The sequence below is a fragment of the Scomber scombrus genome, chromosome 8 (genome assembly GCF_963691925.1).
Source record: "Scomber scombrus chromosome 8, fScoSco1.1, whole genome shotgun sequence".
Lineage (NCBI taxonomy): Eukaryota > Metazoa > Chordata > Actinopteri > Scombriformes > Scombridae > Scomber > Scomber scombrus.
Window position 1 is genome coordinate 25001346 of NC_084977.1, and position 23983 is coordinate 25025328.

The 23983-nt window shown below is 38.0% G+C and overlaps 1 protein-coding gene across 1 annotated transcript in view; it reads right to left on the minus strand.

The window, feature by feature from the left end:
- lrp8 (low density lipoprotein receptor-related protein 8, apolipoprotein e receptor) overlaps nucleotides 1-23983 on the minus strand; it is a 166082-nt gene that overhangs the window by 54911 nt on the left and 87188 nt on the right. Inside the window, exon 4 of the mRNA XM_062424911.1 lies at nucleotides 6278-6406. Coding sequence (XP_062280895.1) covers nucleotides 6278-6406 — 129 coding nt within the window. The remainder of the gene's footprint in view (nucleotides 1-6277; nucleotides 6407-23983) is intronic.

Genomic DNA, 23983 nt, shown 5'->3' on the forward strand with positions numbered 1-23983 from the left:
GCGAGTGGGAGCTGTGTAGGTGCTAGTTAATGTAGTAAGTGTTTCCATTATGGCTTGTATATTAGCATGCTATTAGTAGCTACACAGTCATGATGATTTTCATAGCTCTCCAAGGATCAGAAACAGCCTGTCCGACTGTGATACAGCTAAGCTGCCGCTAACACTGGGTTAGTACACATAGATGAAAGTACTGAAGTAAGAGAGTGGATGCAATGAGAGGGGACGAAAGAAAGAATGAAAAAGAAGAGGACAGAGAACACAGAGAAAAAGACTGACCAATGTTTTTTCTCCCAGGTAGTAATGACACAAACAAGACACATTTAATTATTATTTTGGGGATTCATTCCCTCTCTTGTGGTCAAATTTAATTAACTCAACCTCTTAATTCCAACCCTGCCACTCATCCTTTTTATTCATTCTTATTAATAAGGGTGTGCCATGCATCGGAAGGTATGATTTAGAACCACCTAATCTTACCTGTATCAGTTCTCATTTAATTGTGCGTGAGCTTATTAGGGCTTTAGAAATGTTAACTTCTCCAGTGATCAACAATGAGCAAGCATGGTAATGCCTGCGCTCACTGGATCAGCATCTCAACAACAGGCCACACACATACAGACAAAGGCATGGGTGTGCACACACATTAATTCAATTACACAGTTCAGTTTGTTGAATGTAAAAGTTGAGTGGTGAGCAGGTAAAGAGCACTTCTCAAATGTTGAGTTAATGAGAAAAAAAACAAAATTAGTCTTCAGCAAACAAAAAGAAAAGCTACCCTTCATGAAAACACACGCTTTAGTCAAACGTAAAAAAATATGTTTAACACACACACACACACACACAAACACACACCCTGAAGCATGCAAACACGGCTAGCGGCAGCGCTGTGCCTTAACAAATGCGATTTCACATTAACATAAATTAAAGAATCATAAACTTTCTTCAGAGGCCTCCTCTGAATGTAATGAAGAACCCCTCTTACTGGATCCATGTTTTATTCAACATTTGGATATGCTCAATTAGCAGCCCTAATTAACGTTCGCTGTACTCCAATTGTATAGCTGCCGAGGGAGGGAGGGAAAGAGGGAGAGGAGGGGAGATCAGAGGTGGAGGGAGGTGGTGGTGGTGGGAAGGATGAAATGATGGATTTAAAGGGTGAAGGGGTGACTGCATCAGATTTCAAAAAGGATGCATGTTTGTAGGGGTAAGATGATGAAATAAAAAGGTGGCAATGTGTTCTTGCAGATGGTAAAACACTGCATACACAATTTGTACTCTGCCGAGGGAACAACAAATTCTTCATGAAAACATTTATCAGCATGTCACCATTAAACACATTCCCTACAAAACCTGCATATCTGTTTTTTAAGCAGCTTTTTCTTTTAGAGATCTATGTCTGCCTATTACTGATAACCCTGAACGGTAAGATGTTTTCAAGGAATGTGGGCAATGCTTGAAAGCTAGTCTGGTAGCCCAATTCATACAGTATTTTAAAAGCAACTGCTATCAGATTGATTTGTCATGTAGCTCTGTTTTGTTACATACAACACTCATTACTTGCTTTGTTATACATGTGTCTGTACCATCAAGAATAAATCAATTTGCCAAAAATGATACATGTAGCAACAGCGTGATTAGGCTACATGCTACTGAAACTGGGTGTTGGTCTGATTCATATTTATGCCTCCTCCGTTTTAATAAAGCGCAAAGTGACAGGAGAGAAAGAAGGTAGATTGATATGCCTGATATATCATCTCTTTTATGACATGTTGTGATGGATTTATTCTTTGTCTGTTTTTTCATCTGCAAATATTTGCATTATTATTTCCTTTTGTCTGACTTTCAACATTGTGCATTCTCATTTTGGAAATAAATAAGATGATTTTCCATTGATTTTTGTTGTTTACGATTAAGGCAAATTTAATTTACTTTGAATGAATGGTTTCATTCAAAGCTGTATTGAAAAAAAAAGCCTTTTCAATTTGCTCAGGGTAAAAATAAAAACTCAGAGGTAATACAACTGTTCAAAGTTAGTTGTGCAATTATATGAACTCAGTAAGTGACAAGATTGACATTTCAAGAATCAGCTTTCCTTAAATATCATAAAATAATACATTAGCAGTGTGAGATGTTTCTACAATTTTTTTACAATAGCTGTTTTGCGTTTCTAAAAATGAGTTTCTAATCAATCTTCTATCACATGGTCTGCTGGAATATTTGATCTCCCTAAAGAAACCTTATTACATTTTGGTTTTGTCTGGTATTCCAGGCTACAGACGGGGTCTGTCATTCAGTCAGGCTGTTAGTATGATGTGTATAAATGCTTTATGTATGTGGTATGTATTGTGTGGTAGTCAAAGAAAATAACAAACAACAAAAAACAAACAAAATTCCTTGTCCATTGTGGTTGCATGGGTATTAGTTACGGGTACAACTCAGCAAGACTTGTTATTTTTTTGAGAATTAAAAAAAACGTTTGTTGTGACATGTCTAGACTGAAAATGCACTGATGAAAAGAAAAAGAAGATGAAAGATCCATTATGTGCCTCTTGAAGCAGAATTTAATGTGTGAACTCAGACAGCAGAGGTATTTTTCTGAGCATCAAATGAACTTCTTAATATTCCTCACTATCACCTTCATCTCTAAATGACAGATCAAAAGCAGACCTCTACAGGTTATTATAACGGCATGGCTCCCACAACACATAGACACTCAAACCACATGTGGCAGGGAATCAATTATCGTCAAGACCCCTATGAAATATTTCAGAGATGTATTAACCACTTTATATATCCACTGCAATAAAAGGAAAGAGGTTCTCACAAGTCAGGCAGGCAGGCGATGGAAAGAGTGTATAGTCTCTGATTGCCCTCGGTGTCAATATGCAAAAATGAAAAGAGAATAAAGAAGTGAATGTGCCTGTGATGGGTAAGGGAGATGTGAGAGAGACAAAAAAAACACTCTTGTTTTAGACAGTTTATATTGTACATCAGAGCAACAGAAATAGTATGTGAACAATACACTGGCAGCTTGGGTTACATGACTAAATCAACAGAGGCTGTTGTTTTCATTAGGTCATGGCCACGAACTCCCTAATGTGATCGCTCTGTGTACTAGCAGCCTGCTCTCTAACAACTTACTGACAGGATGGAGATGAATGAACGGGTGGAGAGACACAGAAAGCGAGAGTGTAGAGAGTAGAGAAAATATGAGGAAACATCGGGGGATTAAGACATGTTTCTATCCACCTGTCAAGGAAATTATACCACAGCTTTTGAAATGTGTAAAATTTAAAATAAACTGCGAGTTTCATCTCCTTGCATCATCTGGGTTAAAGCAAATAGTGTAAATAAGCTTTCAGAATGTCATTAAAATTACTAGTAACTTTCAAGAACTGATCAAAATCTGGCAGGCCGTTGATATCCCACAATAAAAAATTCAGTTTTTAGACTTATTTAAATTTTACTTGCTATCCAAAGCAGAAGTTTTTGATCCAAATAAAAATTGTGTCTGTCATGTGTACAACTCAATTTAATCTGTTTTTTTTAATTAAAAAAAAAAAAAATCATAGACCATAAAAATCTCAGAAAAATACAGAATAGGTGCACAAGAGGAAATTATGTGGAAATAAATAATACGTAGAAAGTAGAAAATGATCTTTAACAGTTCAAAATAAGCTTGCAACATGCTTTTAAAACACTCATATGACTGCTGTGATGAGCCTCTGACAGCCAATGTTCACGGTTTAAAAACAATACATTCCAGTGCAAAGCAACAGCTTAATAATAGTATTTAATATACAAATATATTGGGTGTAGATATTTGTTGTTATATTACCATGCTAATCCCAGGGTGTCCAAAGTGATGAAATGGCACTACTCTAAATTAAAATAAATTAAAGTCTGGATATAATTAAATCTAAAGTAGCTACTTCTGCAGTTGGTGAAGCTCATTAAAAATGTCAGTTCTTCTTATCCTACACATCTTTGGTTGTGTACATAAGGGAAAAGAGTATATTACAGCTTGTATAGTTGCAGTGTGCACTTTTTCTGCATAACTTTCAGCATGAGAATTTATAAAAGTTGCAGTGCCTGAGGGACAACGGCCACATTGTAGAAATGGAACAAGATGCATCAGACACATACTGTACACACACAACATTGTATATGTTATGTTGGATTCTCCCCGCTACATCCATTCCTTCCTAACTCTACAATAATATCTTGTAAAAGCAATGACAAGAATGAGTTTGCCTTCAATGCCACAAAAATGTTATCACTATGAAAGTCTGACACCCACATACAGATGTTTAAACAGAAATTCAGAAAAACTCTATGTATAAATTTAAAGTTTTTTTTTTCTCTCTATCTGACAGGACACATGTTTTGTAAAGGGCAAATATTATATGCAATCTATAGTCTTCTGAAAATTGCTGTGTGTGCATGTGTGTTTGAATGTATGTTTGTTGAGGGTTTAAAATCAATAATGCTGTAGGCCAGATGTCTACGCTGATGAAAATCAATGCCTTTTTTTTACTGCTTTGATACCAGCTGTGAGGATGTAGGCTACAGGAGGTGGTGTGACACAGAGACATGAGCGCATCTGTAGAGTGTGATAGAGAGGCAGATGGAGCCTACATGGTTAGTTCACAAACCTCTGTGTATGTAGATTTTTTTTCCAGCCTAAGAAACATGAAAAACATAACAAACAGTCTCATATAAAATTATTGAAACCAAGAAGGAAACACATTTGTGCAAGGTACTTTAAATACGCCTGCTGTTAATGTCTGTGTTTGACAGTGTTCCTAATTCCACCCCGTTTGTTCACTGCAACAATGTGCCTCCTACGAAAAGTATGCCACCAAGCCCTCTGTACACTGTTTATGATGTACTTGACTGAGCTTTGAACTCTGTGTCTTCATTCATAAAAAAACAGAGCCCTACTATTTAAACATACATACAGGATATAGCAAAACTCAAATATAATACACACCTCAACAGATACACTTCTCAAATTACATAAAAGAGTTTTCACTTCCCTCAAAACACTATTGGCCCACCTCTCCCATTCTGCAGAGTGACCTGTTTTTTCCCCTTTTCCAGCTTGTTCAAGCAACAACTAAGAAGAAGGACAAGATTGTGGGAAGGAAAAAACAGTTCATGTTTGACATCTCTAGACACATAACACAGAAAACATATATAAATAAATGACGAGATGAAACATGACTTTTTTTGGCAGCTTTGACGTAGAGTTAAAAATACTCCTGGCTGCATTTTGGACCGGATTTTAACTGAATCTTAAAATATGTGACAACCCAGGTGACAGACTAGAAAATGTAATGAAAACTTCTACACTGCAAAGCTGAAATTCAGTGAAAGTCACGTAACTCCAGTTCTGACTTTCTTTTAGAACTGAAAAAAATAAAAAAAGATGTTGCCAAAAAACATTGCGAGATGCATTTTGTTACTGAGAGAGAGATACTTTAATACCACATTTCTAGAAATATTATCCCATGGGTCCTTTAGCTTTTCAAGTTATTTTTCCTTTTTTTCCTCAGCTTTTCACCTACGACATCAGGATTTTTCTTCCTCTATTCTTCATTTTATTTTTTAACTGTTCACCTCTTCTGTTCCTGTCTGCTTCTCGGAGTTTTCAGAGTATTCAGAGCACAGGTATGTCATTTTTTGTTATATGTACTTAAAAATATGTAACACAGAAAAGGCTTAACACCCTTTCTAAAACTGAATTCAAGTCATTTTAGAAACTGAAGAAGATGGTTCTGAAGCTTCACATCATAAAAGAAAAGAGACGTCCAGTCCTGTTTCGTAAAGATGATAAGAAAATAAATCCTTCTACTCGTATTCTGCATTAATCAAAGAGTGGACACACAGCAAACAAACACCATCAAACGAGAGCCCGGTACTGACAACACTGGATTCACTAACAATCATCGATCCCATTGCAAAACTATTTTCTTCATCACATCTGCTGCCAACAGCTAAAAAAAGATGGAGACATTACCTATCAGCAGTTTATAAATGTCAGAATATTTCTGGCTAATGTTCTTCAGTCTAAATAACAAAAACAAAAATTGTATTGCACTCTGCTGTGAGTGAGTGGATATTTTAAAGCTTTTCAGTGTTGCCCTCACTAAGTGACAGGAAAGGTGAGCTCATATGATGCTCAGAATAGATACTGTTCCATCGTTTTTTCCTGTCAGTTCTTATCTCCCCCGCTCCCCATCCCACCATTCCACCAACCGCCAAAAAAACTTACCTGCGGCACACTGTTCTTCATCTGCCCCATTCTCACAGTCCCTTTCTCCGTCGCATCTCCATGACAACGAAACACATTTGCTGGCAGCTCCTCCGCAGTCAAACTTCTCCGGGGGACAGGTCTGTCGGCCTGTTGTGGGGGGTGGAGACAAGGGGTGGGGAGAGGAAAATTAACAGATGAGAAAGTTGGGTAAATAAATGGATGGCAATGGGGAGCGAAGAAGGAAGACAGGGAGAGTACAATGAGAGAAGAAATGGGGAGGAGGCAAAAGATAGAGAGAGAAGGGACAGCCAGTCAATAAAACAGTTTGATAACTTAGTTATCTTGTTGCTCAAATCGATTCCCCCTCAAAGGCCTGCAATTAAACTAGACGCACAGCGACAGAGGAACAAAGAAGCAGGAACACTCTCAGGCACACACAGAGCAAGGAAAATACACACATACACACAAAGTTAGAATACATGAAACACACAGCCTGGAAAATACACTAAAACCGTGTAAGACATGAAATGTATATACACTGTGTGTACATGTAGCTGTGTACACTGGGACTGCTTACATCTATTATTGACAATCACATGTCAAAAACAGTGAAAAAAACCCATCTCAAGAACCAGAGCCCAAAATGACACTTTCAAATTACTTGATTTGATTGGGTAGCAGTCTAAGTTCCAAAGATATTTATATTACAAAATAAAACAGAGTAAATCAGCACATTTTCATACATGACAAGCTAAGATAATTATTTGATAGTCTGAGTGAAAATCAGTGAAAGCACAGGTTACAGTTTCCCAAACGCACACACACACACATGCACACTGTGTGAGTGAGAAAATGCTCCCTCTACGTAAACGCTCATTACAGTAGAGAAGGCCATTGTTCCTACATGTGTAACCCGTGGGGTTGGTACAGGGAGGAAAAAATACTGCCGCCTAATACATCACATTTACACTGAGTCCCCACAGCAAATCCCTTCTCTTTTGCAGACCGTTACACTTTCTCCTCCTGCCTCCATTCTCTCTCTCTCTCTCCTCTCTCTCTCTCTCTCTCTCTCTCTCTCTCTCTCTCTCTCTCTCAAACACACACACACACACACACACACACACATTCTAACACCATGGGGACTCTAGCCCCAGATTACATTACAGCGCTGTGTCAAACTCAACTCCATCAATTATACATATTTGACCACTAGCATGCTCTCCTGGCAACACGCCTGACTGTTTACTGTATGTATGTGTGTATGTGTGTGTGTGTGTGTGTTGCAGCCACAGATCAATAGTACCTATGGGATTTGCCCATTTCAGTCTCATTCTCTATTTTATTCATTCATAATTCTTTCCTTTCATTTTTATTTTTAACAGTACCGTAATAATCACTGCCATTCAAAGGCTGCCCCTCATGGAGGGATGCTGGAGGTCTCTGCTTTGCAGGTAGTGATCGCCAGGATTTTCTCCAAATGGAAAATCTGGGTTTCACATTCTACGCTACTGAACAAGTGGCTACATGCATTTTATTCTTCTATGGAACTGGGCAGGTTTGAGGTTTGTAACCAGGATTCTTCTCTTTTGTATTTTACTAGTGTTAATCTGCTGGATGACCAATTCCCCATTCCCTGTCTCTCCTCCCTCTGTTCTTTGAATATCAGGCTCTTGTGTGAGCATCTTTTTAATGTGTCTCCCCTAAATGAGATTCTCCTGGCCTTTAAAGAATAAAAGCCTCCTATAACCAAATCCCCTTTAAGAGACTGAACGAGCGAGTGCCATATCAGCACAGCACAGGTTATTACTGCCATGGGTGCTGAATGGACTGTGTGTGCAATAAGTGTGTGTCTGTGTCCATGTACCTGAGTCTTTTGATACACAAAATGCAGCTCTTCTAGTCAATGTGATGGTGTGAATGTGAATACTAATGGGAGGTTTGTTAATGTGAGGAAGGAGGGCAGAGAATTGTCCGATATCTGGCTTACTGTTCAATACATTTTAATGTGCTTTGTGTATTGGAGCAATTGTAGATAGATAAGTCTAATGTTTATCATTATCTACCTATTTGAAGTGTGTAAGACAATGAGTTTGTGTGGGTTCTTTCAGTGTCGTTCTCACTCTAATACAAACCTAGACACAAATACACCCTCCCAGGGGTTCAGTCCACTAAGTGTCTGATTGACAGCTGTGATAAAAATGTGTAATATGTCTGACTGACCATTTTAGTCTCAGGCAGAGTCAGCTGCCAATCAAATCACTGGATACAGAAGAGTAAGAACAACAGAGAGCTCCATTGAAGTTGATTATGACAAAACAAATTAGATGATTTTCACCCACGGGGTAATAATATTCACTAATTTTATTCCTTCTTATTGTATGTTTAAGTTATAATCTGAAGCTATTAAAATGTCTCTTCCATTGCTCTCTATAGGCCTTTGATATAATATAATAGCAATTCCTACCATATGTTCATAAGGTCTATAATGGGTTTTTCTATTTGGTGCTTTTGTCAGCAGAGTATTGCCTGCCTTTCATAGAGAAAATTGGTTTGTGCAAACTAAAGATGCATTTTACTTCGCCTGCAAAGGGAAGAGCGGTTTGTGTGGTATAAACACAAGTGGCAGTGTGTGTAGGTAATTAGTATAATCAACAACAGCCACCAAGTCTTTCCAGACAAAGAAAAAGATGAGGAGAGTAAGTCTCAATTATCTCCTTTCCTACTCGATATAAACTCATTGAAAGAATCTCTGAGAATTTCATTTAAACATTTTATTAGCAATTATTTTCAGCAACATACAAGAAAGCATCATCTAAAATACATTCAGCAAAGTTGTTGCTGTTTGACTTTGCCAGTCAAGGCTGTGATGGTGTTGATTATGAAGTTGTAGTCAAGGTACTTTTTCCTGACTTTTGAAAGTCAGTGCTTAACATAGATTTGCCCTCCCTCCTTGTTCCCCTCTCACTAAATGCTGACAGGTGCATCCTGCAGCAGAGTAGGCACTGAGGAGCATTGATAAACTTATCGACAGTAAGCTGGGGACACATCTGTGACTGCAGAGATATTGCCGACTATGATCATATTGCAGGCCAAGTGCAATATCTGCCTGCCACTCTCACCACAGAAAACTGTGTAAAGGTTGCATCTTGCTAAAAACAAACAGACATGACAAACGGAAATAATGATGATGCGACTTTGTACACATGCATATAGATAGAAGAAGTGTTCATGGAGACAGGCACATGCACACATACTCCAAATGAAACTTCAACTTTTTCGGCTGCCACTCATAGCCGTTTAACTGAATTCACTATTCTCTAGACTTTGTACTGAATGAATATTTCATGAGCTATAAAACTCCCGGGGCACAGAGACAAACACTGGGCTGTTAGCAGCCAGCTAGCACACTTACTGCCAAGGCCTACAGTGAATAACAGCTGAGGAACTGATGCTAGCCATGCTCCAGTGAAGCTGCTTGGTGGTGAGCAATAAGAGCCGCTGGTTGGAAACAGCAGCTCCCAGGTGGGTGTATGCATTATCGAATGAGTGCGAAACCGGGTCAAAACAAGTGTTTGCGGTCAGTGAATATATCCAGGATACATTAAAGTAAAGCAAGCAAACAAACACGCAATTGACCACATGACGAGGTCAGAACCTTTCCTTCAACTTCTATTACTTAAATCCATATAAATCTCAACAGATTCATACAACTCTCTACCCTTTATTTATACTGCAACTGGCTATAATATCCTGTCCACATGTTGAGCATGTGTTTCTCAATGTGACTCTGAGCAAGAGGAAGGGGATATGACGGAATACAAACATTATTTTTTATGGAATTTTAGTTCTGTTAAATAGTCCAGAATGAGCTAGGCAGGTCTGTCTAGTAAATATGTGGCTTATCTGCTATGATTGACCGAGACTTGACTAATGGCTTTATGTTTGTACTCAGTACATTAAACTCTGTTAAAGTAATTGTCTTCAGCTTTTGACACAGCAGCTGATAGTAGGCAACAGTTAATTGTTTCATGCAAACCAGATTCATTAAATGCTAATTTTTTAATGCAATAATAGAAGAAATTGGTGTCCAAAGTATACGTGAACAAGGGTGAATTTGATTGACTACAGAAAATATATCTATGTTATGTGTGTTAGTTTCTTGATATAGAGGAGAAGTCCAAAGATTGTATGGTATAACTTAAAGATAATTTTCCATGTGCAATGCAGTTCAAAATCTTCACAAATCAATATGAATATTCCTGTCTAGATTATATTAATGTGCAACAAATCTGTATGTGTTAGTCAGCATATATTGTTAGGAAAAACTGTATCCTTCAAAATAATTATGTTTTAACAGTCCTGATGTATGTATTTTGGAATTTGTGCAGTGGATTTTAAATAGGTTTTGATGGTCCTGGGGTCAGAAAACTCATTTGGCACATAGGGGACGATGCAGTCTTTTTTAATTCAAACAAGTTCACACTGAGAAGTGGTGTGGACTTCTTATTCTCCTCACGTGGCCTGCCTAAGTGTCTGTTATGAGCAGGGAATAGGGGTGGACTGAGCAAGGCACTGTATGCTAATGAACTTTTGATTAACTACCTTCTTAATTTCCCTCCACAAGGAGGGAGGGGATTGGAGCATTGTAGCGCGGCACCACGTCCACTCTCCAGCTGCCTGCCTAGCATCAAAGCTAGCCTCTCAGGTGATTGATTCAGACGGCTCGCAGCCCTGCAGGCTAATGCTAAGATAATTTATTTATTATGAGGTGTGCTTATGAGGCCGGGAGGTAATATAAGTCATCCTTAAGTTACTGTTTGTCACAGTGAGACACAACGTCAAAACAAAGGCACGTGGGAGGAGCATATGTGATAATATGGCACATGATGAATGGGGTGGAATAGACTTATGGATAATTTACCGTGTGCCAGCACTAAGGATTATAGTAGCATTAATATAAAATGCTTAAAGTTACACTAAATTGCCCCGCACTTCAGACAGCATTGTCCTGATTGATGGAGTACCATGCTTTCACGTCTTTTTATGCAAACAGCATGCCTCATCATATCATAGGAATAATATCAATGCACAAATGTTCTGCACTGCTGTGAATATCATTTGGCTCTGTATATACTCCCAAGCAAATGCATACCATATTGAATGTAATCATAGTTTCATAAAAATATAGATGCACAGGCACTCTTTTTACTGTGTACCATCTGTCAAGTATCTTATTTTCCCCGTGATTAAATATCAATATATGCAACTCTTAACTAACATTATAGTAAGACATGGTATGAATATCATCAATACCATAAATTACATGAAAATGATGTTTGTGATGAACAGTGTACACCTTAAAGTGAAGGTAAAGAGACGTCAAATCAAATTAAGTGAGAGAGAATTAGAACAATGAACTTATTTCTTGCATGTGTTTGACAGACCATCAATTAATTCTGAACAAACAGGGGGTCTATAACAGCTGATCATATGTGAAATAGGATAATTAAACTCAAGTTTAAAATGCAGCCATGAGGTTGCACCATAAATTGGTGAGTGCCTGCTTGAGAACAGTAAACTTTTACTGCTTGGCTACTATGTGCAGTAAAAACAGGACCAAGGCATACCTTGAATCAATACACAGCTATGTCCTGGGCCATCCTGGTGAGTCAGTCAGTCATTCTACAGTGCTCAGTCTGCTTATATAGAGACTGTATAACAAATTCAACCATTTAATTTCCGTTTATTTAAAATATGGTTGTCAACTAATGTTAATGTGTCTCAAGCTTGTGTGTTTATTTTCAGTCTCAGTTGAATGATTGGGGAAAATAATGCATAGAAGACATAAAAAAGACGGAAAGAATGAGGGAATCATGGAGAGCAAGAAAAGGAAATACAGTGAGATATAAGAGGGGGAGGTGGAGTCGGATAATGGTCATAGAATGGAAAATATCAATGTGGGGACAAACCAATCTCAAAAACAGAAAGAGAGGCATTGGGTTGGAATCTTATCAAATGTGGGCTTCTTGTCAACCGAGGACCAACAAATAGAAAACAACGGACATAAAGTCCTAATTTTGATCTCTCACTCAATCACTGCTAAAAACTGAACACTGAAAAACCATGCAAGTTAATGCACAAATTGGGCACTACAAATAGGTCACACTAATTCATTAGTAGTCCACAATGAATACACTGTTCTAATTTAAGAATCTGCAATTTCATTCATATAAGTGGAAAGCTTGTAGTGGGTGCATAATTTCTTTGAGGAATTGCACTGCATGCACTATGAATGAAATGCTGTAACCTTTATAAAAGGAAAGACCGGAGAAGACAAAGGACAGGAGGCAAGGGAGCTTTAAGCTCTCATATGCATCAATGATTCATACAAGACCAGAGATGTATGGATCAGCCAATTATTCAGCTTGTAAGGACTTTGCAAGTCTAATGGTTTGGTCGTTTTCAGTGGATTGTACTGTCATGGTGATGCTCATTAACCTTGGTCTAAGCAGTGGTCTTATTTTCAAATGGTTTGTGTGTATGTGTGTGTATGTGTGTGTTATGTGTATGTATGTGTGTGTGTGTGTGTGTGTGTGTGTGTGTGTGTGTGTGTGTGTGTGTGTGTGTGTGTGTGTGTGTGTGTGTGTGTGTGTGTGTGTGTGTGTGTGTGTGTGTGCATTTTGAATGTGCACCGGGTACAGGGTTAAGACTACGTAGTGGCTCCACACTGGTAGCTATTTTGAGAATCTTGTAATTCTTTGTAAATTGTAATTCTCCTCCATTAACAGCTGCTTAGTCAGCCTCTGGTCCGCCCACATAGAGTTTAAAGAGCAATACAGTCAAAAGGTTATTGATAATATTGGTATGCACATGTGTGTTCTTGTCTGCAGTGATTTGCCTCTATACTGCTGTGCAGAAATATAGTTTGACTGAACAGTACTGAATGTCCACTGTATTTGCCTCTAGATATGTTTACGAAAACCATCATTATTCCTGCACACCAATCTTGAAAAAGGCTTTTCCTCTTTGAACCAGCTTAAGGCATCATCTGACATGAAGCTTGCCCCAGAGGGTTAGTGTGAGCTGTCAAGTTAAGAGAATGGAGAAAACAACATGATATGATAATCCTAACTTCACAGGTCAGTGATAATTCTTTTCGTATATGGTGTTAAATCAATCAACAAAGCGATGCGTCACTCGCAATGTGCAGGAAAATAATTCTTTATCCAGCTTAGACCCGCTTCATGGACATGATTCCTTCACGTGAGTTATTTTGGAGACGGACTCAGTGTGTGTGTGTGTGTGTGTGTGTGTGTGTATGTGTGTGTGTGTAAGCGTGTACAGTAAGCTTAATCAGTGTATACATGAGTTAAAGTGGGTACAGTATGTGTGTTTGCATGTGTATGCGCTGTAAGAGTATGGATGGTTATGTATATTTGTGTATGCATGGCTGAGTGTGTGGGGTTTGGTTGTTTGGAAGCATGGGTACATAATATATGTGTGAATGCATGAGTGTATGAATTTTACATTTCCCTACTGAGAACTAGAGCACAATGTTTTATAGCCATGGGAAATGGGGAAGACTATGGGATGAGAAATGTTCACTGGTTTAATATCTGCAGAATTTGGCAAATATTGAAAGGAATGAAAAATTATTAATATAATTTAACAATCTTGTCTTAGTTTTTTCACTGTAATTTGTCCCAGTTAACTGTAGTAATATCACTGACTGTTGAGACTTCTTTTGAATACATGTTTTTATTTACACTGTAAGATGGATGGTGCATGAAGCCACCATCATCAAAATATTGTCATTCATTTGAAATTGTTTCATTCAAAAAGCACAATGTTTAAGGAGGAGACAGTACCTCATTTGCCACGTTAACTATTAAAACTTTGAATTTTCAGGGATATGTCCACATAAAAAAACACACATTTGTGTGTTTTGACTCTTTAAGTTTGTATTAGTTAGTCAACCCTTTGGCACTGAATATAAATCAGGGTGAGTTTGGACTTGGAGGCCAAGGCCGACCCACTAAATCTTGCTTTGAATGTTGCAGTATCGCCAACACAAACCCCCCCTCGTCCTTCAGATGTGAAATCCAATTTAGGGAAAGGGCGTATGTGGTTAATATCAGATTACATTTTAAATGAAGGTTAGTGTTGATTAGTGGCTTTCATTGGAACGCTGATCTCCAATTATTGCGGCCCTGATGTAAGGAGAGGGGGGAATATGCTGGAGAGAAAAAGACCAAAGTCAAGGGAAATGAGAGAAAAAAATGATCAAGAAGAGCAGGTGCAGAGAAAGGAGAAAAAAGTGGGATGGCAACAAAACAAGGAGAGGCAAATAAAAGCCAAGCATAACATCAGAAAGAAAAGCAGGAGAGTCAGATGTCACAAATTGGAAGTAGATACAGATGTTCAGAGATAGCAAACATACACATTGCATAAAAATTGCAAGTTTTATTCAAATCAAAAATAAAATCAAATGTGAATCAGTGAATGTTGCAATCAACTACATTTGGGAATATATTAATGAGTATGTGAGGGATTGCATATTTGACTGAACTCCAGTAACTATTACATTTGCACTGGCAGGGATGTTTTTGTGTCCTGCACAAGTTGGCGTTTGCATTTTCTTTGTACTAATACATTCATTTCAGTTAGCCAACTCTAGTGGAAGAAATAAGTATGTGAAAGTAGAATATGCACAGAATTAATGTTTTTGGCGTCTCTTTACACACTGAATGCGCCATGGCTTCTTTGCCTCAGCGACGGCAACCAAGGCCCATGGGTACGGGGATAGAGATGACAGTCACGTGCAACAAGGTGCCCTGTCTGATGTCAACTGCCAACATTGTGGTTACATACACTCTTGACAACCCAGCTCTTTTAATTCCTTCTTTTTTGGGCTTTCTGAGTGGAGGCATTTAACAGTGAGCGGCAGCATGACAGGGATGTTTTGTCAACTAATAAAATAAGTAGAAGTAGGTACTTCATCATTTAGGCTTCCACCAGTCTTTATCACGTCATTTACAATACACCAACTTTACATATTTTGACTTTGTTTTGCGATTTCTTGTTATTTTATGTGCAAGGTGAAAATGTTCATAAAAGCAGGTGGATGGAAATGTACCTAGAGACAGTTTATATCACTGAGATTTCTCCTGCGTCTCTTAGCTGGAACAATAATTTTTTAGGGGGTCTGAAGTACATGCTGCGAAGTTGAGTTAGAGAGCTCTCTCTCTCTCTCTCTCTCTCTCTCTCTCTCTCTCTCTCTCTCTCTCTCTCTCGTCTCTCTCTCTCTCTCTCTCTCTCTCTCTCTCTCTCTCTCTCTCTCTCTCTCTCTCTCTCTCTCTCTCTCTCTCTCTCTCTCTCTCTCTCTCTCTCTCTCTCTCTCTCTCTCTCTCTCCTCTCTCTCTCTCTCTCTCTCTCTCTCTCTCTCTCTCTCTCTCTCTCAAGGCGGGGTGAAGGAGGGTTGTTAAATGTGGAACCATTAGCACGGTCTAGACTGTGGCTTTGTCAGTGCCGTGGGGGGAAGAAATAAAGCGCAACACCAGCGCTCTCATAGGAAATTGCCACTTTCTTCCAACAGGCCCCTCTTAATGGTTGTTTAGTAAACGACACTTTGGGCATTAAAAATGCCGCCGGTGGCTAGTGCCACATCTCAACTAATGAGAGATTGCACGAGAGGCAGGCAGACAAAAGAAAGGAGAGGGAGAAAGAGAGACAAAACACTATTTCGGGATGCACAGAGAGTGGGGCTGAACTTGACAGGCGAACTGAGCTTATTTCCTCGGTGGCAGTGTATTCAAAGACGGGGTCGGGGCACAAAGCCAGGGGTGTGAAGATTAAAACAGGCAGCCGAATTATGTGGAGAGCACAGTTGACTTCTGAAGGCTTCTGAATGGACTTTTCTAATATTTTAAGACAGCTACTGGCTGTGTAAAGTTGGCTTTCAAAGTCAGCACAATATAAAACGGGCTAAATTACATTATATGCTTTAACAAGTTTAGTGGCTGACAAAATATCAGAATTTTGATTGAGTGTGGCAAAATCATTTCCTGCACAATTAATTTGAGTCACAGGAAACCCACAGAGAATGTCTGAAAACAACTCTACAGTGTGTTTGTATGCCTGAATACTGCTACCTGCTGTGGACAATTGGGTGTCATTTTGTGCAATTCATGTGTGTTTTTTTACAAGAAATGGTTTTATATTTTACAAACAAAAACATATGATCATTTGTGTTGGATCAATGCTAAGATTACTTGCTATTCATGTGCTTTTGTCACAGGGAAAGTTTCTTCATCTTCTTCTGTCCTTGTTTTTGCTTGCAAGTCATATGATTAATCTCTCTTTTGGGCACACAGACATTTTATTTCATGTCATTCCAGTCCTGCAATTAACCACTTGACATTTTGACTTGTCAAACTGAACTTTCAAGTCCACCTTCACTCAATAATGTGTTAGATTATTGTTACTTTACTGTAATGTTTTAACTTCACTAACAAACTCACTTTTAATCTGAATATAAGATGTTTACTTACAAGCGTTATTTGTTGGATGCCAGTGGTAGTTGTTCATTATCCAACTAACACTAGTGTGATGGAAACATGAAGCCTCCAGTGCACATACACTGATAACGAACTCCTCAGTAAAGTAGCAGACATCTTGTGTCAAACAACAGTTAAACATCTGAAATGAAAAATCTTGGTGTATTTATAGAATCTGGAATTGTTAGTTCTTCATCTGTTGTCTTTTTATTACTTCCTGCCTGTTGTAAGTCGCTGAGTTTGTTTGCATATCTGACTGTTTTCTTGTTGCTATCTTTAAAGCTTGCCTTTTGGCCAAGTAAAGACATTTTGTTACACCTTTTCTGTCTCCCAAATCAGCTTTTGGGTACCAGATCTGAGAAGATAAAAAAAAAAACATGAGACAAACATAAAAGCAATCTTTTGCTGAAAACCCAGTCTGGAGTTTTTCAGCCGATCGTGAATAAATTTAGAAGGAATATGATACGAAGATGCAACTTCTATCATGCACGGTTCTTTACAAATACAACCAAAGCACAAGCAAAAGCAAAAGCAAAAGCAATCCCATCAGGCCGTTCCAGCTCTACAAGAATCCCTTTGAGAGCAAAAACATATTGACCACCAATCAATCGTAATCAGCCAAGAGCGAGGGTCACTAATTGAACGGAAGAATGGAATTGATGAAAAAAACACATAGTGGTTGCTGCAGTGTAGGTGGTTTTCACAGTTTGATTGCCGTGTACAGTGTAAACAAGGAGGCAAGTTTGCTGTAAACAGCTGTTTCAACTTCACATAACCACAACATGGGGGCCAAATAATCTGGTATCAGAAAAAAATCAATCTGAAACTGATCTGAAAACATTGGCTCTGAGGTTTCCCCACTCTCAATCTGCTTCACTGCTTGTTTCATAGAAGGGCCTGTGAGATTTGAAGTTGATCAATTAAATATTAATTCAATAAATATTTTATTGAAAAGAGAATGTTATAAGCAGAACATGTAAATTAATAGTTTATTTTCCAGTAATCAAGGCAATATTTAATTAAAAGAAATCAACTGAAAAAAGTCTACCCACCTGAAAGTGTTTAATTAAACTTAGCACTTACACTATGAGATGTCTCTGTGTAACTTATGGGAGTTACATCAATATTGACCAATTACAGGCTCTGATAAACAACAATCTACCTATGTTTTCTTTAAAAAATGTATATTTCTCACAGGGCTGCCTAAGTTTAGTTTTCTGGGATTCATAAATGCTAAATGCTTACTGTGTAGTAGCTAAAATTCGATGCATCTAGGGGCATTTCTTGTTGTCTGTATTATGGTTAGGGGACTATTGTGTGTCTTCCCTTAAGGGATCAATACACTTAAACTTATTACTGGTATAAATCAAGGTAAAGACATTCCTGGATAATGAGATGCCACAAAATACAGCAAGATAAGCATAATGCACAAGAGGGCCTGAGATGATGACCTTACAGAAGTGTGAAGTGTGAGTGAAAGAGAGATAGAAAGAAAGACAGAGCGATGACCTTTACTGTTTGTCTTTTTAGGTGACATTAAAATCACTGACAGTATTGCATCTTAAATAATTTATGAGCCAGATTTCATATGCAAACACATACACATGATTCTGTCACTTCAACTTACATCCGTTGAGGTAGACACTGTCAATGTAGACTGGCCTCACTAGAAAAATGACAGCATTGGTTGTTTGCTCATATGCTTCAAACTATGTTTACATATTCCTGACCAGAAACGTCTTGCATTTATGTGACTGTTTCCTCTCTCAGTAGCAAAAAGCTAGTCTGTCAATGTTATACTGTGACAAAATGTCTTAGGGTTAGGTCAGGGCACATGGCTGGATGAACAAAGCATGTAAGTTTGACACTAAAGCCTGTCTCCTGCCAACACTCTTTTAATCCTGGCAATATTTTTTTCTCTAACCATAACCAAGTAAAAGTAAAGTACATTCCTGACCCTGGGAATAGCATCTTTAAAAAACAATCCCAACTCAAGGTCTGCTGTTGTGTTGTTAAACAGGATCTATCGTGCTTTTTGTGATTTACTGTTATTTATAAACTATTATGATGTCGGATGTCTATATTAAACATGCTCAGAGTTCGACAACATGAGGTGAACATATGTGAAATGATTCAACCCGTTCCAAATGCTTTATTTTGCTAAATGAACTCTACTTCCTCCTCGTGATGACATCAGATTGTTTGTGCATGCCCACAGATGGCTAGCCTTTGTTGCTTAGGTTGTTCCATGCTTTGTTCACGTTAGGATTAGGGTTAGGGTTGCTCACATATCTGGCAGCTTCTGGCCAATCAGAACAGAGAGGGCTCATGAGGAGGGAGGCCTTAAAGAGACAGGCGCTAAAATACCCTGTTTCAGACAGAAGCTGAACTGAAGGCTGCATAAAGGGCCACCAGGGACATAAAGTGGTAAAAAGGCTATGGAATAAATCATCATGAGCTCACATGTAAACAGACCCATCTCCATGACAAATGAACTCCCTCTGCTGATGAAGACAGTTTAAAAAAGGCAGCACATGGTCCTTGAGTTGGCATTGTTTCGTCAAATTGAACAAAGTACTTTTATTGACTAAAATGAATCAAATCTTAACCCCAGAGTAATTTTTGGACCATAATATTTTTAAGGTATTGACATACAGTTCAACCTATTTTGCTGTTTAGCTAAGGGGATTTGTTGTTCCACACACAGTAAATACTTCTGTATGAATTCTGCTGGCCCTATGAGACTTGTCATTCCAGTGTGCAGACATGAAACAGCTGCACATTCTTTATATATGCGTCCTTGTACTGTTGACATGTACTACCTGAATAAAGTGTCCTTTTTCCAAACTGATTTAACACAACCTTCAAAGATAAATGTGTCATTCAAACCTCAAGTGAACTATAGTTCACTGCATAAAAAATACACTGGAAGAGAAATTTAAATTATATGCAGTCACAGTTTCAACCAATCATATAAAAGAAGTGGTAACTCAGAGCCTTGAGTTTGATGTCAGCAACACAAAGCCAGTTACCTTGATTCAACATGGCTCTCAGTGGCTGAGCCAGTAACTCTCAACGTGAGCTGACAATCACAGGAAATCATCGATTTTGGACTTACGTTTTTTTTCTCTTTTAAATCTTAATCCACCCGCTGATAGCAATGACGATTGAAACTGTTCATCCCTGCAAACTGAAAAACTGTTACATGCTATTTGATCATTTTTGACAATTTTAAATCACACCAAACTGTCTAATGGATCAAAACGATTGATTAAAACTAAAGAAAATCAGCACATACAGTACCAGTCAAACATTTGGACATTCCCATTCCCTTAAATGAGAGTGTGTGTCCAAACCTTTGACTGGTACTGAATATTAGATATTAAAGTTGTGTGTGTGTGTGTGTGTGTGTGTGTGTGTGTGTGTGTGTAGTGGCCAGTGAGTGACGTTCAATTTAGGGCAACAGAAATTTTCCATCAAAAGAACACACAGTAAGAGACAAATTAAACTATTCTGACTCTGAAGAGGGAAATCAGAGTGACCTCAGAATACTCACTCATACACTTCAAGTCTCACTCATACACACACACACAAAATCACACATACACTCACACTCAAATTCATACCTGAGAGTATGTCTAGTTCCGTTTATGACTTTCTTGTGAACATCTGTTTGAATATGTGTGTATTAGTCGGCTGTCAGGTGTGTGTGTCTTTTGATGGTGGGGTCACTAGTTTTCTATATGAGAAAGAAAGGTAGAGTGATAGTGACAGAGGGAGAGACAGAGAGACAGAGAGAGAGAGAGGGAGAGAGGTAGAGGGAGAGGCCACCTGGGAAATTACTCCTGCCGCTGCCTCAAGCATGAAATTGAAGCGGTCCGACACTGCAACTCACTGAATCCTTCCCGTTCATATTCCAAAATAATTAACTAGCACAACCTCCTGCCTCTGTGCTATAATATGCTGACCTTCCTATTGTCTCAGCCACACACACAAGGCAAAACCCACCTCACTACACAGAAGCAGGTGGAACTGATGACAGGAAAGACAAAGGGTGATAGAGGGGGAGGTAGGGAAGTTCAAGTTTCAACCGAAGGGCAGCTAGTGTTAGACTGATATATTGGGAGAGTATTGAATAGTTAAACATCCAATACATATGCAGTGCACTGCCAGAGTATTCAGATTCTTCTGTAACTCAATTAATATATTTTTTCACATTTTAATTTTCATACATGACTTTTTTGTTAAAACACTCAGAGTGTTATCCTGCCTACTGATAAATAAATGCATATATAAATAATAGTGTGCAATTCATACATGTGTATACTTTAACAACTAAGGGAAATAATTACTAAGCCTGTTGCAGATTACTATTAGGGGAGCAACATTTTCAGCATCCTTTTTCAGTTTAGCAGAATATAAATCTAAAGATGTAAATGGGCACAATTGCATCTGATTTGCATAAATTGTCACTAAATATGAACTGATGCCGGACTGGTTTGACACATGTTTTGTATGCTTTAAAAGTAATGGAGAAAGAAAGTGTTTTCTGCAGCTAAACGTAACCATTGGTTAAAGACACATTTATAATTACAGGTGTGCATTAATCCCGCAAGAGGAAATATTAGTTAATTATTTATTATGATGAAATATTTTGTGAAAAGTTAGACCAGTAGGTGGCACTAGATATAATGTCAGATAAACATAAAAATAATTTGGATTGATCCTCCGGGGATTATCAATGTCTTTACACAATTTCAAGGCAATCCATTCATTGGTTGTTGAGATATTTTAGTCTGGACCATAGCGATGTAAGGTACTGACTGACTCACCAACTGGCCGGTTGACATTGCTATCTTAAGAGCCAAACATGTTACATAATATATCTTGTCTTGTAATCTTTAAAGTAAGTAATGTCCATTCAGAAAGAGCAGTGTTTATCAGCCTCGTGTCAGTTATATTACACATGCACAATACATTCCATTGTCCTGCTGTCTATGCATTGCTATGTATTTTGTGACTGCGGCTGTGCACCACTGCATTGACTTGTCAGTTATGTATTATTTCTACTATGTATTGTATTGTCATGTATTGCTTGACTGCAGCTCTGTGTACCACTTTTGCCCAAGACAAATTGCCCTCGGGAGATGAAAGATTATGTTATCTTATCTTATCTATCTTAACAACTAGTTTTTAAACTATTGATTTCATGTTTTAGCATATAGTCAAAAAGCAATAACTGCCATCAGTGATATCCTCATAAAGAACATCCTCCAATGTAGCCTTCCTTCTCCCTACATAAACCCACAGGTATAAAGCAGTTTGGCTCCTCCTGTTTGCCTAAGCAGAAGCAAGACAAAAAGCAGTTGTCCTTCAGCTGTATCCATTTTCAATCTCTTTCTTTTACCACATAAAGAAAATGAAATGATATCAGAAGGGACTCGATATGAGCGCTACAGATCATTTCTACAAAAAGTGGGGGAAAAGTCATGCTGTGATGAGAGGCTTTGACGGTCTGTGTCTTTAGATGAATGAGTTTCATCAGATGGAATGAAATCAGTAAGAATTAAAGTTTGAAATCATGACAGTTTTAATCTCCTACAGTGTTGGATAAATGTGTTATAAATCTAATCAGATAATCAGTAAAATAAAAAAGTAGTTAACATACCAGCATTTACTGGGGCTTATTACTATATTTAATATCAACTGAAACATCGACTCTGTCTTTGTACTTTAACAACAATGTTTTTAATTTAAGAAGGTGCTGAGGGCAGGATGCTGCACTGATCACAGACAGAGTTTAGTCTTTGGAATTTTAAAATGTTAACATCAATGATTTCAATACTGACCCTCACATCAAAGAACCCAACGCTCCTTTTTCCTTCTGAGTAAATTAAAATAAAACTGCTTTGATAATAGCAGAGCCAAGGGGAATACTAAGACTGCTGTTTTCTCAGTTTTATCTCACTATGCTACAGTACTCTACCGTGATGTGTGACTTGAGATTACGCCACTCCTAAAGTTATCAAAATTCTCATTTCTTTTTCTTCTATTATGTTTCACAATGAGTTTAGAGGCTTTCCAGTACCGCCGAGTATGAAAAGTGCCTGAGTAGACTCATGATGATTAGATTACTTTCCTTGATGATACAAGACGTTTATGTTATGAATATAAAATACCCTCCAAATAAATAGAAAGCTTAAGAACTCTTGAACAGTTTTCTCTCTATATCTGAAGTTTTGAAGCATCTCTTGGACTCACAGGGGACTGTAGAAAGAGTGTTACATGTTGGTTCAATATGTGACTGAGTGAGGTTGGCTGTAGAGGACAGATATGCAGCAGCAGAGCTAAAAGAGTGTGCACACATAAAGATGAAGTATAAATAATGCTTGAGAGAGTCTACACAGTTCCTCTAATCAGCACTGATTGTCAAACTGCAGGATCTTGCTGATGCCACTCAGAATAAATGGATACTGACTTAGTAATGCCTAGACAACGGAGAATCTAGGCTTTGATGTCTGGTACAAGGGATCCCCACAGCAAAGCTTATTATGTAAGTTAAAGATGGCCAACTGTAGTAAATGATGAGTCATTGTACTGCAAACGTGATTAATTGTGCTTGATTATTTGAGATTTTGGTGTCAGGTACAATTCCCTAGATTACTGACAATCATTCAGCAATGACTCAACAATGGTCTAATTTTATGAGGGTGCTTAAGAAATGTTATTGAATATTAATGTGGTTCACAAGTTCTTCTGGTGAACAACAAGATTATATGTGAATCTGATCCTTTATGATGTGGATCAGGAGGTTTATTGTTCTGGAGGGTATAAGCAGATAAAAAATGGATACAATTGCTGCATGTGTAATCTGTTTCTGGAGTGTCCCATTAATCTTACAGAATCTGATTTCATATTTTAGCTATGATCACACCTACTTATATAACACTTCCAAATAACTTTTTTTTATTTTAAATTACTGTCGGGTTGCATGGCTGTGTTTGTTTACTGATTTTGTAACAATTGATCCCAAATCTTTAATGTAATTTAGACAAGTTCCTGCACTAAAAAGGACCTCAGACTGATTACAGTGATTTAATTGAAGTAACATGATCAGTGACATATTTGAGACTCTTTCAAGAGTACAAAGTATAAAGTATATCACATC